General features: G+C 40.9%; 1 protein-coding gene across 1 annotated transcript in view; it reads left to right on the top strand.

Moving 5' to 3' along the window:
* The window catches only part of adgrd2 (adhesion G protein-coupled receptor D2), a 43,607-nt gene extending 31,719 nt beyond the window's left edge, over positions 1-11,888 (top strand). Inside the window, exons 19-24 of the mRNA XM_071515197.1 lie at positions 5,566-5,607; positions 5,726-5,779; positions 5,924-6,071; positions 9,202-9,260; positions 9,461-9,491; positions 11,860-11,888. Of these exons, the coding sequence (XP_071371298.1) occupies positions 5,566-5,607; positions 5,726-5,779; positions 5,924-6,071; positions 9,202-9,260; positions 9,461-9,491; positions 11,860-11,888 (363 nt within the window). The remainder of the gene's footprint in view (positions 1-5,565; positions 5,608-5,725; positions 5,780-5,923; positions 6,072-9,201; positions 9,261-9,460; positions 9,492-11,859) is intronic.
* Positions 11,889-17,664: the final 5,776 nt, after the last annotated feature.

Genomic DNA, 17,664 nt, shown 5'->3' with positions numbered 1-17,664 from the left:
TATACAGAATAATAGTCCATACATCCATACTGATCTCCGTTCCAGCACATCCCGTCTCCTCTCTCCGCCGCTGTCCTCTCCACCATGCCCACGGCCCGCATCGATCCTCCCGATCCAAGCCCCGGTCACTCTGGTACCCATTGGTGCCGAAAACGCCGTTCGCCGGACACCTGGTGACGCATCGGCGTCGGGACCCCCGCCGAAATCTCGGCCGGTGTTATACCCTAACTGGTTTCGACACTATCTGGTTACCATGCGCTTGCGTGAGAGTGTTTTACTTACTACAGCAGATGTTGTCCGCCTCTGTCAGCACAACTCCACAAAGACACAGCCTATGGCAGGGATAGGCAAGCATGTGCCTGCCAAACACCACACCAGGTGAAACTAATCAGTGGGTGTAGACTTTGGTTGGAATGAAAACCGGCATACTCTCTGCATTCTCTCTCCCTGGTCTGGTTAAAATGTTTGTTTTCATGGCGATTGGCGCAAATATATTGGTGAACTCTATTATTACAGCTTTTCAAAGCACTGATCACACTGATAAAAATAACAACAAAGTAGACCTGCGGGTTTTGATACCGCGAATACAAAAAAAACTACTATCATCCCCAACCTGTGCTCTATCACTCTATGCTACAGGTCTTGTTGTAGTTACCCTAGTCAACTCACTTTACCATTGGCTGTGCAACACCGGTGATTGTCTATAGCCTATACGGAAGCTCGTTAAATTAACTTGTTACCCATGAAGATATTGCACTATTCGCTGCAGGCTGATAGTTTGGACTGCACGGTTTACAAGAACTGACAATGGCTGTGATCTCTGGCATGAGGCCACTAAAAATAGCTTGAAATTGTAATCAGAATTTTAAAAAGCCTTATGATTAGCGATTAGCAATTAGGCTACTTAAAATCACATCCAGTGTAGGCAAGGAGCTACGAAGCCCTGTTTGCACTTGCGACTAGGCTACTACGCTACAGCCACACATATTGTGTTAAACAGGATACATAAAAGCTTGTGTTTGGCTACTGGCTGATGTAGGCTACCTTCACTGAAATGGATTTTCAGATTTACGATTTTGGTGTAATATTCTTTTCAAAAGATCTATAGACTAAAACAACTTCTTCATATGTCTGTAAGTCAGGCTCATATGAAGATATCCCCATAATATCATAATCTTGTCAACTACTCAGTTATTAATCTATTCAGTGATTTCTCTGCTATGTTGCAATGTCTTATTGTGTTATTGTTTTATTAGGATGCCCATTTGCTGCCAAATTAATGACAGCTATTTTTCCTGAGGTCCTCACTTAGGCTACGCCATTCAAATCTTACATAGGACACATTATGTCATTGTTGTTGTGTGGCGTGCTTATTACAATATGACTCTTATAATAAGTTTGTTTTATCAAACAGAGCTTAGTGGGTTCGAATCCCATTGGACACAAAGTAGGTTTTCGTTTTTCTGTTTTAGGGTTGTTAGCATTATGTTGACAATGATAAAAAAACAAAACGATATATATGTGTGCCAGTCACCGTGAAAAGCGACACTAAAGATGTAAGCGATGTGGTACTGTCAGTTTCCAGTTTCTGGAGTGGTGGTGAATCTGCTGACAGAGGCGTACAACATCTGCTGCAGTAAGTAAAACACTCTCACGCACGCGTATGGTAACCAGATAGTGTCGAAACCAGTTATGGTATAACACCGGAACAAATCGGCGCCCAGCTATTGGCACTGGTCGGAACCGTGCCCCCGGGAAACTCTGGGTAGCGTCGGCAGTAAGCCCTCGGCGCACCGAAACCTCCATGCTTGTCTGTGTCTCTCTCTCCGCCGACAGAACAGAGGGCTGTCAGGTGGACTGAGCTCGCGAATATGCATAGAAATAAACGGTGATATGATCTAATTGTATAGATTCTACTTTAGCTTCAGTTAGCTTCAGCTTACATGCATGATATTGGTCAGCCTGCTTACTGTGGGAGAAACGGCTTCCCGATCTCAGCGGAGAAACAAGATGGCGGCGAAAACGAAACTTCTGTCTTCTGAAATTTCTGTCCTTTGTGGTCCTATGATGTGCCACGTGCCACGGCCGACCAATGGTGTAACTTCATCACTCACTCAGTCAGTGACAGACATTCGGCTATAATGAAAAAGTAGCTCAGTAGGGGGCCCCCTACTGAGCGAGGGCCCTGGGGCAGTCTCCCCCTCTGCCCCCGCGGTCATGCTTAAGTGTTAGCATGGAGCCTACTATCACTCAACATAGTGTATGCTAAAGTGTTAGCATGGAGCCTACTATCACTCAACATAGTGTAAGCTAAAGTGTTAGCATGGAGCCTACTATCACTCAACATAGTGTAAGCTAAAGTGTTAGCATGGAGCCTACTATCACAACATAGTGTATGCTAAAGTGTTAGCATGGAGCTACTATCACTCAACATAGTGTATGCTAAAGTGTTAGCATGGAGCCTACTATCACTCAACATAGTGTAAGCTAAAGTGTTAGCATGGAGCTACTATCACTCAACATAGTGTATGCTAAAGTGTTAGCATGGAGCCTACTATCACTCAACATAGTGTAAGCTAAAGTGTTAGCATGGAGCCTACTATCACTCAACATAGTGTATGCTAAAGTATTAGCATGGAGTCTACTATCACTGAACATACTGTACACAGTATGTTGTCTCAATGTGTTCTGGGGTACGATTTGGCGTGAAATGTACAGGATTGACTTGTTGCACAAAGATAGAGTCTCACCAAAAAAACAGAAAGAGGACTCAGTTGGAAATGCTCTACGGAAACAAATAGACAAGTACAGATGCTGTCCAGTCTCACGGTGCCCAGCTAGGTGTGCAGCATTAACCGTTGCTGTAAAGTTACTACAGTCCTGGAATAATATGGATTGTCACATTGTCACCAATGTAAAAAAAAAAAAACTACAAGAAAACAGAACTGTTGTTGTAAAGCTGTTGATATATCAATCAAAAGATACAGTTTGATCACTGCCTATATGCCCTTGGCTTCTAACCTCTGCCTTGCTGTTAGGTTCACTCATTTTAGTTCGACATTAATGTTCCATCACTTTTATTATGTTTGATATTTTGTATTTTATGCACTAATAAATAAACTAAACGTAGCGTGTCCACAGCCTTTAAAACTACTGACAGGTTGTCATAAAGAAAGAGAAATGAGAAAATGAGTGTGTGTGTGTGTGTGTGTATGTGTGTGTGTGTGTGTGTGTGTGGGAGAAGGCTGGCCAGGCCTTTGAAAGGCAGGTCATACCAGATCTACCTCCACCTCCCCTCCCCTGATAACGCGGCAGCCACTTCCTCCTCTCGCGCTCTCTCTCCTTTCTCTTCCCACTTTTTCCATACAATATTCTCTCTTTTTTGCCTTATGCATTCCGCCCACCCCTCTATATCTGTATCTCTCCCTTCTCTCTTCCCACCCCCCTCCCTCCCACCTTGCTCTTCCTGGGTCTTTAATTAATCAAAATGAGCTAGCCTCTGGGTGACCCCCAGAGAGCTGCTAGTTAATTTAGATTTACTGTGAGTGTCCAGCTGAGGGCAGATAACGCTACAGTAGGAGTTCTTCCGCCTTCTTACTTCTTACCCAAGAAACTCTTTTTCACTGGTGCTGCTTCACCAACCTGCAAGGCTGGCAACAGTAGAATGTATGATAGAGGGCTTCTTTTTTTATCACTTTATTTTTGTAGTTTTTGTTTTAGTGGAACACAAATGCACAGGAGAACTGAACAGACAGGTCACCAGGGGTAATACAATACAGCTCATATGTTATCAGTAGTTAGCTTTGTGTTAAGGGTTACTTTCCAGATAGTTCCAGGAAGAAAGAGAGGCATAAAGAGAAAACATCAGCAGGGCATCATGGATCACCTCAAGTCCATATCAGTCTCAGTCCATCTAGTCCTCAAAGTAAGTTAAAATGACTATTGTCTTATGACATTTATCTAACAAGTTCACATACAAATCCATTTTGAAAAAAAAAAAAAAAAAAAAAAATTATAAATGTGATAATACTGGTAAACCACAGACATAAAGTTAAGGGAGGAGAGAAAAAGTAATATCCATATTCATATGTAATAACCATTTCGACCAATACTTACAAAATTTATCGATACAAAGTCTTAGAGAAAAGGTCAGTTTCTCCATATCATACATTTCCTTTACTATCACTATCCACTCTCCTTTTATGATAGAGGGCTTCTGAAGGCAAATAGAGCAGAGTGTATGAGGGGAAAAATCAAACCAAAAAGCTTTCTGTCACCAAAAATTTCAAACCATCTTTAATCTGATAAAGTTCTAACAGATGACTGACAAGATGTTATTGTTTGATCAATATGATATGAAAAAACGTCCATCTTTACAAGTCATTTAGTCTCATATTCAGCCTTCAAATCTTATTTTTCTTAAACCAAGAGAAACATTCTGTCAGTGAGGTGAGATAACTCTAGAAATTTCTAGAAATTAGTGTCAGTATGTTGAAACACGTCAGAATAAGGCAGATCACTGCACTACTATAAAGAAAATGACACTTGATTCTACAAAATTCTTGAAACAAGTTTGATTTGCATTGGAAACAATGCAAATGAACTTGTGTCAAGAGCCCCACTGGCAGATTTCTTCACTTATTTTAAGAAAATTACAATTTTAGGACTCAAAAATTGACTAAATGACTTGTTAAGATGGAGATTTTTTGCAGTGGGAACATTGGCTCTGAACGCTCTCTGATGTGACTTTGTATTTCCGATTTGGCTTCCAAATTCGATATCTGCCCGAATTCTGCTCTCCGTGATAATGATAAATGCGAGATCAAATTTGGATTCACACCTTTGGATTAATGAGCTTTCTTCTTGCATAGCGATTGAAAGGCTTACTTACGCAATCAAACAAAAAAGTCATATTTTTCATAAAATATGGGATTCATTTCTTACATTTTTGGAATCGAGACCTGATATCCTAACATTTACCAAGTGAGACTGTACACCCTTTTTTTTTTTTTTTTTTTAATTGATTTATCTATTTATTTTTTCTCTCAAATTGATATGCAGGCATATATGTATGCATTTATGCATGTGGATATATTTGTATATGTATATAAGTAATTTATGTTCATTATTATTAACATCATTCTATAAACTATCATCATTGTTTTTATCTATACCGATGGCTCAGAGTTCATGGGGAGGCGGGTGGGAGGGAGGGAAGTTGTTTGGAGGGAGACTTGACTGATGCAACCGACCCATTTTGGAAAAGTGATGTACCATGTTCAAAATCACTAAAGATATGCGATACAAAAAACCTCACCAGAATGGAAAGCAAATATATGCTGCTGTTTTTACGAAGACAGAGTTTGACTGACATGTGACCTCGCCTATTAGTTGCTGTGTGCCTTCTTTGTAGAGGAGAGTGGGAGCGCTAAATGGTATTTGACCTGGCGACAGATCCACTTCGGCTCTCGTCAATAAGGGAGCGTGTGAATGGGGGTTTATTCTTTTCCTCTTTCCGCGTTTGACTTTTCTAATCGGTCTATTGGCGCTCTCCCTCCCCAACAGGGCCTGTACATTTTCCTCGTGTACGCCGTCTACAACAGTGAGGTAAGAAGGACATTCGGGCCGTTGTCTTCGCCATTACAGAATGTCATAATGTATCTTTCTGCGGTATGCGGAGTGGCCGGACTAAACCCGTGGGTGTAAAAACCTGCGTCTCTCTTAGGTGAGGAATGCCATAAAGCGGATCAAAGAAAAGAGGAAAGCCTTATCTTTCACGGTGAGAGTACACAGCACCGCAAACACAAGAAAATCAATCTCTTCTTTAGCATTGTTTTGAAATGTATATTCGATATTCACTCACACGTGTGTTCCGGTTTCCGTCTTCGCCGCCGTTCCGATTGGCTCGTCGCGTATTACCCAGAACTGCTCCCAGCCAACCAGCTTCCTGCCGTCCCAGAGGGTCCCGGCCACCTCCTGGGGCCGCGGGCCGCCGACCCCCTCCAGCCCAGAGACCAGCGAGACCTCCGGACCCCCCAGCTCCACCTCCACCTCTTTGGTCATCAAGAACGGTAGGCTGGGTCCCCCTTGATGGGGTGGGTGTGTGAAAAGTTCTTTATTCTTCTATTAATTCCATTCAAATAATGATGGACATGATGGGGTTGAATTCTATTGTGTGTGTGTGTGTGTATATATGTAAGTAGACTGTATTTTGGTTGCATTTTTATTGATGTTTCATTTAGGTCAGTATCTTTGAAAGATGCTTAGAGAGCTGTCTTATTCTATTAAAGGTGCAGTGTGTAGCATTTTTACATCAATAAATTATAAATTTTAAGACATTAGCGTAACTAAAATAAACAAACAAGATCATCGGCAAGAAGATCGGCAGCCTCTACCGGCCTCTACTCTGCATTTTACATTGTGAGCCACCTGGTCAGATTTGGCGGGAAATCTGCTGGATTGCTTTACGGCACAAAACAGGAAGAGGCCGCTGTTCTGCCAGAGCAAACAGAGCTAAAGCTTTCAGAGTGTCTGGCGATGGCAGATGGAAGGAGTGAAACATGTTTATCCTCTAAAGAGAAAGACACTAGGAAGAGGAAAGGGGTACAGGAAGCAACAGGGTTTACGGGAAATGTGGTGTTAATTTGGAGAAACTCTCGCACTAACAATAGCACTGATGTGAACTAGAGGCTACCAATCGTCTCCATCATAGTCTCATTTGTTTATGGTAATCATAACAATGTATCATTTATATTGATGGTTAAAAATGATACAGATAGCACCTTCAGCTATAAGCTAACGAGGCTAGCATTGGCTAACTAGCTGCCGAAACACTGGCTGAATATTATACTCCCATTTATTTCATTGGTTTATTTTTTCAGGGACAATGCACATCAATCAACAGTCAAACTGTAGCTGTAACTGAGAGTTAGCCAGAAAAGGCCAGTTTTCATCTGCTGTCCCTGGCCAGATGTTTAAAAGGCAGCCTAAAATGTAAAATAAGACAGCATTAAAATGCATGTGTTACAGAGATAAAGAACTCAGTAAGTGACACAAGAGAGACAATAAAACAAGAAAGGACAGATTAGCAGACAATGGCATGTAGACAAAACAAATGCACATACAAGCACAGACTATAGCATGCGTCAGACAGAAAAAAACATAGCATACACATCAGCACGGACAATAGCGTGCACTGAACAAGACAAATGCACATACTAGAGGCAAGACAAGCAAGCAGGACAAGACAGATGGCAAGATGTCGGCAGAAGCATCGGTTGCAGTACTAATGTATACATGGCTGGCTATTAATAAGCCATCATTTCAGCTGCCCTGTGAAGGAGCGGTAAGTACTAAGTTCTTACCATTAGGCAAAGGTAGGCGACTGCTTTGGGCCCCGGCAGCCAGAGGGCCCCACAGAAGACATGAATAGAACTTATTTTTAATCAATTTAATATAAATGTACCCACTGAAAAACACCCGTCATGGTCCCCCCTCCTACTCATTCAGGCTACAGTGGGCTATTCCACTTCTTGTGATTGTGCCATTTGACTTTAAGATCATTTTACTTGCGACTGCATCAGTAGAAATAAGTAATAATAATAATAATAATAATAATAATAATAATAATAATAATAATGATCAGCAGAAAGACAAAAAAAATGTCCTTGCATGCATACTTTGCTCAGCCCAACTTGAAGGTAATGTATAGAAAGGATGGATTAAAAAGGGAAAGGGTTGGGATTCAGGGGGCCCCATGCTTGCCTTTGCCTAGGGCCCCCAAATCACTAAGTCCGCCCCTGAGTTCTCTAATATGCGCTGGTACTGAACGGATACAACACAGTCTCCTTGAGTTGAACCTCTGGTTGCCCGGTTGGTATTTGACCTCTGTGTGATGAATGTTTGAATCTGATTATCACTAGTTTTGTGAAGCAAATCTAATATACAGCTAATTTATGAATAGGTTTACTCCACAATGAATTATGGTGGTTGTAGTTTACTAACTTGCTTTGAGTGCTTGGCAGCATTAAATCTTTGTTTTTCAAAGCTACATTGACAAGGATTGCCAGGATTGAAGGCCAACTTGGTGTATCATTCAAACAAACAGTAATCTAATGCAGTGGTTCTCAACGTGGGGTCCGGGGACCACCAGGGGGTCCTTGAGGGGGTTCCGGGGGGTCCCCAGCAAATTGATGAATTGTTAAACTTAAACACTGTTTCATTTCCAAGATGTTAACACAATTAGAGAATGTAGAAGAATGACTGTTTCGATCATAGTTTCACTGTTGTCTCTCTACCTACAATACAGATGGTCTTAGAATTCTGGATAAAATCATATCTGACAATAGAAATATTCTCAGGGGTCCAAGAGACAAAATCTCATCAAATGGGGGTCCGTGGCCCTAATGTGGACTAAATGAACTAAATTAGCGGATCTAATGCTACCAAGCACTGAGCCGGTCTTAGTGAACTACAGGTCCACACGACATTCTTGCTTTTTATTTTGGCAAAAAAACATTTCGACAATACCCATAATCTCCTTTAAATAGCTTGTGAGGATATCACATGATCACGGAAAAAAAAAACCCACATAGCCTACAAGTTCAGCGTGGGTTGAATACACCTGTCTACATCAACTGACTCAAGGATAAGAGCACCCAAACATAAAAAAAAAAAAAAAAACATGAAATGAACAATGCACAATGGAATCATGATATCCGTCTCGAAATGTTACAATTGTGTCTATGATGTACACTACCGGCCAAAAGTTTGGACACACCTGATTGCGTGTGCTACGTTTTTCAGTATTCCGATATGAATTCATAACAGCAAACTTGACGATTGGTTGAAAAGAGAATTGCAGATCAGTACAAGCGAGGGATCTTCACTGTCAGGCCAGATGGGAAAAGAGTTTTGTGCAAGAGAAGATTCTAGTCGTTTTCCTTTTCTTTTTTTTTTCATTCTCATAACGATCCCCTTGTCATTTATATTCATAAAAGAATTTTTGTTTGCATTTTTTTTTTTTGGTTTCTCTGTGTTCATATCGTAAAGCATTGTTTGTATTGTGCGTCGTATTGTTTGCATACCACTGTTCTGCAGTTTTTTTTTTTTGTTGTTTTTTTTTGGCCTTGCATAAAGAATGTGTTTGCCCAGGGAGAGAAATGAGAGCTATGAATAGGCGTCTTTTTTTTTGTCTTGCAGAGAGTTTCAGAAAGGAAAGCTTTGTGAGTTTCTCCTTGAAGCCGGCGTCGGGAAACCAAGTAAGTGACGATCTTAAAATGTCCCACTATGTAACGCTACGGCAAAACGCATTACCATATACCTGGCTGTTTGATTATCTGAATGTTTATCTGTGTACAAAGCCCTTTCAGTCTCTACATGAAAGGTTTGTGTGTGCGTGTTTGTGTGTATGTGTATGTGTGTGTGTGTGTGTGTGTGTGTGTCTTTTCTATTTCCCCAGGTGGTTCAGCTGACTGGGTTCAAGCCGTCAGGTACTGAACTTCACTGCACATTGGTCACATAGCTTGAATAATGCCTGGTTTAGCATCAGTATGTAAGGGATAATGTACAGCGCGCGGGTCATTATTGCGAAATAAACCCGGCTACTTACTAAAGAAATCAATAATTTGACACAAAATATTGATTTAAAAATGATTTTATTGCTTCCGCTACAAAAAATAGCCCGTTAGATTCTACGGTTGGAACTGCGTCCATAGCAACGTAAACTCTGTAGCCTTCTTACCCTTCCTTACTGGGGACGGTTCAGCCATTAACCATGAATTGAAAGTTTCATGCTCTCTCAAATAGATTAAAATTAATATTAGAAAAATCTTCCATGGTGTTTTCTGATGGACGTCGTCAAATTTAAATTAACCGTTAAATTTACCGGACTTCTTTCTGCGGATTGATATGATTGGACGTGGTCCTCCAGAGTCTATGATCAGAACTGCGTCCATAGCAACGGTCCGCTATTCATAGCAGCGGTCTGCTATTCAGAAATAAGAAATAATCAGAATCGAGTATTCAACAAAGCCGTGTAATAAAAGTTGACATTAACCAGCATCAGGTGGAATTCAACAAAAATGGGGTCACAATTGGGTCACATTCATAAAAGATACTGGGTGGCTGTGAATGAGTAGTGAGAGGAAAAAAATCACATTTACATTTTCTGTGTTTTTTGCATTGAGCTGACACTTTTAAGTGACACTTACAATGAGTGAACTACATTGCTTTTCATAAAAGCAAAGAATAACAAACATTAGCGTTCCTAGATCATCAACAATACAAGCAACCAATTGTAAGAAGCATTAGAATGTATCAGTATATGGGGGGGGGCAATATTGGCCTTTTGTTAAAAATTAGATGTGGTCAAATCAGAGTCGTCCACCTTTGATATGATGGAGTATTGATCAATACTACACTGGTTGTCTATGGCACTGATTCTCAACCTTTTTCATATCAAGGACCCCTAATTTAGTCCACATTAGGGCCACGGACCCCCATTTGATGAGATTTTGTCTCTTCAACCCAAATCTTTTATTGTTAGATGATTTTGTCCAGAATTCCATGACTATCTGTATTGCAGGTAGAGAGATAACAGTGAAACTAGGATCAAAATAATCATTCTTCTTCATTCTCTAATTGCGTTAACTTCTTGGAAATGAAATAATGCTAAGGGTTAACAATTCATCAATTTGCTGGGGACCCCCTGGAACCCCCTCAAGGACCCCCTGGTGGTCCCCGGACCCCACGTTGAGAACCACGGGATCTATAGGAAGCCCATGAACTGATTCTAATGAGACATTTCCAACCTGACAAGCATACAGTTCTGAATACTTGCCATGAAAATAGTCAACTTTAAAGATATTGAATACGGGCATAAAATATCGTCTATTGGCAGCTTCAATCCCCCCAAAAAATACTAGTATCGGCTTTCAAAAAGCCATATAGCTGGAACTTCGGGGGAGCGCGTGGGTCAGAGCAAAAGCCCCCCCAATAATAGACATAACAAATACTGAGAATAAGGGAGGAAGAGCAGAAAGGGTTTTATTCCTCTTAGATTATCTCCATTTACCTACATGGTGTTTGGCGTTTTGTCTTTTGTTTCTCGGAGCCGCTGGAGGAAGGAACAGATGGTCCCCCCGTTGCTTCCAGAGGGTTAAGTCACTCTCAATGGCCCCAAATTGCCCGGCAGTGGCAAGACCGAAGTTTGCAATCGATTCACTAAATGTTCCCCCCCCCCCACCCCCTCTGTGAGGAACGCCTGATGGGTTGGTGTTCGAGTGGCACTCGGTCTCCATTGTTGACCACCGAAACAAAGCGGAAGTTCATTCCCTTAATCAGGGACGGACAGAGCCGGCTATTCAGGCGATTGGCCATTAACCACTCAAACACCTGCTCTCTCTCTCTCACTCTCCCTTTCACTCTCTCTCTCTCTCTCTCTCTCTCCCTCCCGTTCTCCCTTTTTGTACGACGCGAAAACGTTAAACGCAAAGATTTCACTCGAGATCCCGCCGCGCGCCGCGAGTCGGTACCTAATGCCTTTCACTTTATTTCGCCACCAGGTTGTTGAACTGCAAAAAATGGAGTGGATCCTGATACTCAAGTCACTATAAACATGCAACGGGCTGAAAAGAAGGCAGGACTGGACACTGAATAACTTACTGCGAGTACACACGAGGCAGCCGCTGTCAAATAGCAACGCTACACATGACTTGAAGTGCTTTCAGGCGCTACACACACTCTGCTGGGATGGAGTGTTTGAGGTAGGAAAAAGCAGACCGCAGGAAGAGGAGGAGGATGAAGGAGAAGAGAGCTCCATCTCTCTTACCCCTCCTACTGTCACAATCCTGTTCCCAGATCAGACGCAGGGCTTTCAGGCGATGTGACGCACCCTCCGGCGGCCATATTGGAGGGTCCTCAGCTCTTGGAAACAACGATAGAAAAAGGATGATTGCGTTTTGAAACGTACCGTCTCGACAGAACTGAAAGATATGGTTCATTTCTGTGCTGTTTATGACTGGGAACTGATCATTTTATCACTGATACATCTGATTTTGTGTTCAGATAGGCTAATATCAGTTTCTTAGCTAGCTAACCATAGTATCTGGTTGTCAGCTAACCATCACTGTCTTGTTAACACATCTGTTTACACTAGTTAACGTATCTAGTTGCAGCTAGCGTTAGTAGTCGCAAGTGAAAATTAACATCAGTTGCTTTGCTAAATCGGCCTGCTGGCTAGTTAGCTAGCTAACAAAGCTGTTTTCAAGCTACAACTCAAGAGTGTTTTGGAGTAGAAGCTAGGGCTAAAGACAAGACAGTTTACTGTGTCACAGTAACCTACATGTGGAAACAAATCCACCTTATCACACTATTCACTTTCACTTAGAACATTACTGATTGCACCTGCAACCACACTATCTTTTTGAGTACGGTGACCGGTTTGTCCGGGATTGTCCCGGTTTCAAGATGGGTGTCCCGAGTCCCGACAAATATCTGTAAAACACTAAAATGTCCCGGTTTTTCAACATTCACTATCAAATTGTCCCGGTTTTCACCACAATTAAAATGATAATAATGGTATTGTACTTGTTTTCAGCGCTTACATAGACGTTTATCATGTTCTGTCCCGCTCATTATTACCTAACCCAATCAAAAAACATAAACAATGCACCACCACGCGTCTGAATTCAACACTGATTTGTCTGTATGTGTGTCAATCAATCGATGCCGGTGACAGTGATCTGAAACTGTGTTATTATACAGTTTTCAAATAAACTATGTTTTGGTGGATTTTTGGAGGCAAAACATCATTTTTGGTTTGCTGAGGCTCTGTCCATGGTGTTGAAAGGTGCAGTCACTGAAATAATTGTCCCCCATCCTATGGTGCGTGCATAGGCGCATACATGGTACACTTAAGGGTCCCGGTTTGGGGGTTTGAAAATGTGTTCACCCTATTTTTGAGACATCTCTCTTTTTCTAGCCCAATTGTGTTTTGAGACATTATTTGTGTACAAATACAGCTCTCCAGTTGACCTCCATGATAGCGCTAGACATGACTGCTAGGAAAATTGGGGAGCAACTGCAAAGCCTCTATAGCCTACTTGAATTTCACTTTAATTGAATTCACTCGAAATGATCCCACTTAGAGAATGTATAAGAATGAGTGTTGTAATCACAGGCTTCACTCTCACTATTCTCTCCCCACTTAACGGTGGACTGTTCTACAATTCAATACTAAATCAAAAGTAATAAAAAACCTAATGATATGGGGTTTCTGGGACAACTGGGTTTTACTCTTACCAGAATATTAAGTGAAGCATAGCAAGCATAAGAATATGACCAGACAGCAAGATTGTGCCGTCAGTGTAAAAACACAACACACGCTCTTATGACTTGCTGTGTACAGTTCAGAAAGAGTATGTACATATCCTATCACCTATCTATCTATCTATCTATCTATCTATCTATCTTGCCTATCTAGTCTCCAACTACAGTGTGCTTTAGGCACCGCAGAGTTTGGCAGACTCCCCAGTCCTTTTCCTCCCTTGGATTATAAAAAGCAGCAGCCATTTTAACTCTTCCCTATCTTTCCTACAGCAGGATGCACTATACCCTGTATACCCTGTAACCGTTAACTCACCATGGCTCAAACTGTTACTGCATGCTGAATATCTGTAGATACACTGGAGGTTTGTGTTGTGCCTCTGCAGGTTTTGTAGACATCAAGACTTTGTCAGGAATGGTATATGTATATGTATTGTAAAAAAAAAAAAACTGTTCCAACTGCTATGGTCTAGATGTGTTCTTTAAATTGTGTTGTTAGTCATGGCCAGTTGTTGAGCGTGATCACTAACTCAGTATATGTTCACAAATGTGTTTTGTGAATTGTTTGAATGTCATTGGCCTTTTGAGCCACAATTTTGAATTTTCATGTAAAGACATTTCTTCCAAAATGAAATATCACTTGTGACACCAACTGTTAAAAATGGAAAAAAAACAATTGAAAAAACAATAATACAAATGATGGTACTTTTTAAATGTTAGTAGGTAACAAGTCATTGGGGTGGTAGAATGATAACACTTTTACAGGCAGGATCCTCTGTTTTAGAGATATTGAATGATGAACTTCAGGTAATGACGCATTTCCAAAACTGTTTTGGAATATAGAACCTTAATACTGACATGAATTGTGTTTCTAAAGTAAAAAATTAGACATGGCTATACTGCAGCTACACTAAACATTGCATTGAATTGTATGTATGACGTCTTTATCATTTGTGTACAACCGATGAATGGTTCTACGATAATAACCGACACACAAGTGGAGCTTTATTTCATTGAATTTTATTGGTTTGATGCTATTACAATAAAATATATTTAAAGAAAACAAAATATTTTGGTCACTTTCTCTTTTGTGAGAAAAGAACTTCAGTTTAAGACAGGGGACAGACTGTCAACTCACAGGAAAAAAACTGAACAAAGAGCAAAAAACAAAGGCAATATCAAGAGAATCAATTCCACAATAGTAGCATTTTGACCTCAACATAAAGCAGAGAACCTTTCCGGTGTTGAAATGTATCTTTATCTTGCAGTAGATATTCACTTCACAATATAAATATACTGTACAGAGTGATAGCAGACACTGTCGTCTCAACTAGAGACCCCAGGTGTGTGTGTGTGTGTGTCTTCAGGCGGACATTAAGTTAAGGCAGGTGGAGTGATTGTCTACAATAACTTTGAAACGGCTGACCCTGCCACGTCGATGGAGGGAAGAGGAATGATTTGAAATGTCCACAGTGAAATGCTTCAGCTGCACAATAATACATGTGTTCATAGTGCTTTAATTGTATCGTGTTTCCCATTCATCTTCAGTGATTATCATTGACAATGCCCTGATCGCTGGGATTGATGCGCTTTTCAGAACGATGTGTCATTTTCAACATGTCTGTGTGTCCAGTTTGGGACAAAATACATAAGTGTTACTTTTCAACACAAGTGCCAATAATAACTCCTGTTGACGCAGTATATAGAATTATTAACATTAGGGTTAGACCGATATTTCAGGTTGCTGATATATGGGGCCGATATTGGCCTTTTATAAAAAATGTGATATGGCATAGTCAGTGTTGTCCACTGGTTGTCTATGGGAAGCTCTTAGCATGAACTGATTCTAATGAGACATTTTGGTCAGATTCAACACATAATATGCATGAATATGCATATTATAATCATTATTATACTGGGTTTCAATGGAGAGTTTTAGTGTCCCATGATGGTCTAAATGCTGTTTCAGAGGCTTTTTACCCTGAAAATAACAGAATTCTGCTCACTGAATACAAAATTTTGGGAGATTTTTTGGGGCATATAAAAGGTAAATTTTAAAGATTTTGGCATATCGGCACTAAATATCATCTCAGCAGCTTATCCGAAAATATCAGTTTTGGTGTCGGATTTCAAGAACACATATCAAACAGATCCCATAGTTGCATGACTACTGGCATGAAAGTAAGACTAGTAAATTGAATATATATTGAATATCGGCACTAAATATCAGCTGTCGGCAGCTTCGATCCAAAAATATCGGCCTCCAAAAACCCATATCAGTCTAACCCTAACCGACATAGATTGTGTTGAAAAGCAACGCAAATGTGAGCGAGCTTGAACGTGACGCGTTCCGTTTTAAGGGCCCCATTGTTTTGTCAAAGACGCGGACCCCGTAAATAGGATTCTACAAAGGGCCTCCGTTCTTCTACCTTGAAGCGGGACGGCGCCTCGCGCTGCCAGATGCATATTTTCCCTCACTCTGCTGCAGAAAAAAAAGGGGGCCGTGGAGTCGGCCCGCGGCGCGTCTCGGGCCCGCCCCGGGCTGGGATCGCTCCTCGGTGAAAACTGAAGGACAAACACTTAACAATGAGTCTTTTGCCTTTCACATGTCTACTTAATAAAGAAAAACGCCGTCTTTGTTGTTCATTTCCCCCTCTCTGTTTGCACGTTGATGTGTGTCTTTTTTTTTTTTTTTTTTTCTCCAAGCGCTCTCCTCCTCCTCCTCCTCCCCGGTGCTCTGGCCAGCGATGGCTTCCTTTCATTCTCTCTCCCACACAGCTTTTCCTCGCTCTTTCCTTCCCTCTCTCTCTCTCTCTCTCTATCATTCTCTCTCTGTCTCTGTCAGTCTCCCTCTTTCCCTCATCTCTCTCTCTCTCCCTCCCTCTCTTTTTCTAACAGTATTTTCTTGGCAAAACCCATCAAAGAGTCGGATTAACTGAATAAGAATGTGCCCTCGTTAACATGTGTGGCTTTGATATATTAATATATTAACATCTAAATAGATAAAAACAAAATTATATTGAACCTCATATAGCTTTCATATTTAGGTTTTTTTTTTTGTAAGGTTGGTGACAAAAAAGAACAAGTGCAGAGATATGAGTAGTGCTAGTCTAGTTTGACAAGACCAAGGTGTGCCATGATATTTTGAAGCCTTTCTTCATCTAGAAAATCTAGGAATAATGTTGCTGACCTTGGAATCATAAAGTTGCATCTGACATTTTGGTCAAAAACGAGGTGTTTATATCATGTCATTCAACAGTTAGGTCTAAAGTTTGATTTTTGAAAACAGGGTAGAAAATCCAGCTTTAAAAGGTCACAGTGGCTTACCCAGCAAGACTTTGACGTACAGCGACATGCGGAAGACGGATAAGTCCAACCGCTTCAGATCGCTCCAGGACTGGATGCAGCTGGACCAGTTTGTAGCGTTTGAATGAAGCCATGAAAATAGCCTGAAAACTGACATTTAACACATTTGTGAACGTGTTAAATGTCGTGATACAACAGCAGATCCTGCTTTCACGTAAGACAACAAAGACAACAAAGCACCCTGGGTCCATTGTCATTTTGCATTTCTATTCTTGGTTTACACTAAAATTAGTATGTAAAAACAAAAGTAGATCCGGTCTCCCAAACAGGAACTATCTCCCCTAAATAGCATCCCTCCGCTATGTTCTCTTCTATCAATAAAAATGCTATTTGGTGAAATTATGTTCTAAAACGCCGGATCAAACGTCCATTGAAAATCACACCAGCAGGATCTGTTGTTGAATCTGTTCACCAACGTGTTCAATGTCAGTTTTCAGTCTGTTTCCATGGCTTCATTCAAATGAATGGGAAGTAAAAATCCAAATGCTACAAACTCGTCCAGCTGCATCTGATCTTGGTGAGTAGTTTATATTCTGGTTTTCATGGTGAAGTGCCGAATAACTCCCATGTTGAAACTAAGTGGAATATTGCTTTAACCAAAGTTGTTTTACTTGCCTAACCTTAACCGTTAGCCAACCTTTAGCTGAAAATGCTGTGTTCAATTCGTGTTATTGTCACAGAATCCAATTTGTGGTGAAGGAATGTAATTTATTTATAACTCGTGTCCGCAGCACGTAAATCTGAGTTTCAGAGTTTCATTTCACGACTTTTTATGAGAGCACGTGCGGTCTGTCGTATCGACGTTTCTTCGACGTCTAAATGTTGCTGGGTAGCTCTGTGGGACGTCTTCGTCGAGAACAGTCTAGGAGTGTTGTTGACCTTGGAATCATAAAGCTGCATCTGACATTTTGGTCAAAAACAAGTCTTTCATATGATGTAGTTCTAAAGTTTGATTTTTGAAAACGGGGTAGA

Source organism: Centroberyx affinis, unplaced genomic scaffold (genome assembly GCF_046629955.1).
Source record: "Centroberyx affinis isolate AG114_WGS23_722 - 3 ecotype Tasmania unplaced genomic scaffold, CSIRO-AGI_Caff_v1 ptg000324l_1, whole genome shotgun sequence".
Lineage (NCBI taxonomy): Eukaryota > Metazoa > Chordata > Actinopteri > Beryciformes > Berycidae > Centroberyx > Centroberyx affinis.
This window is presented reverse-complemented; position numbering and strand designations above follow the sequence as displayed.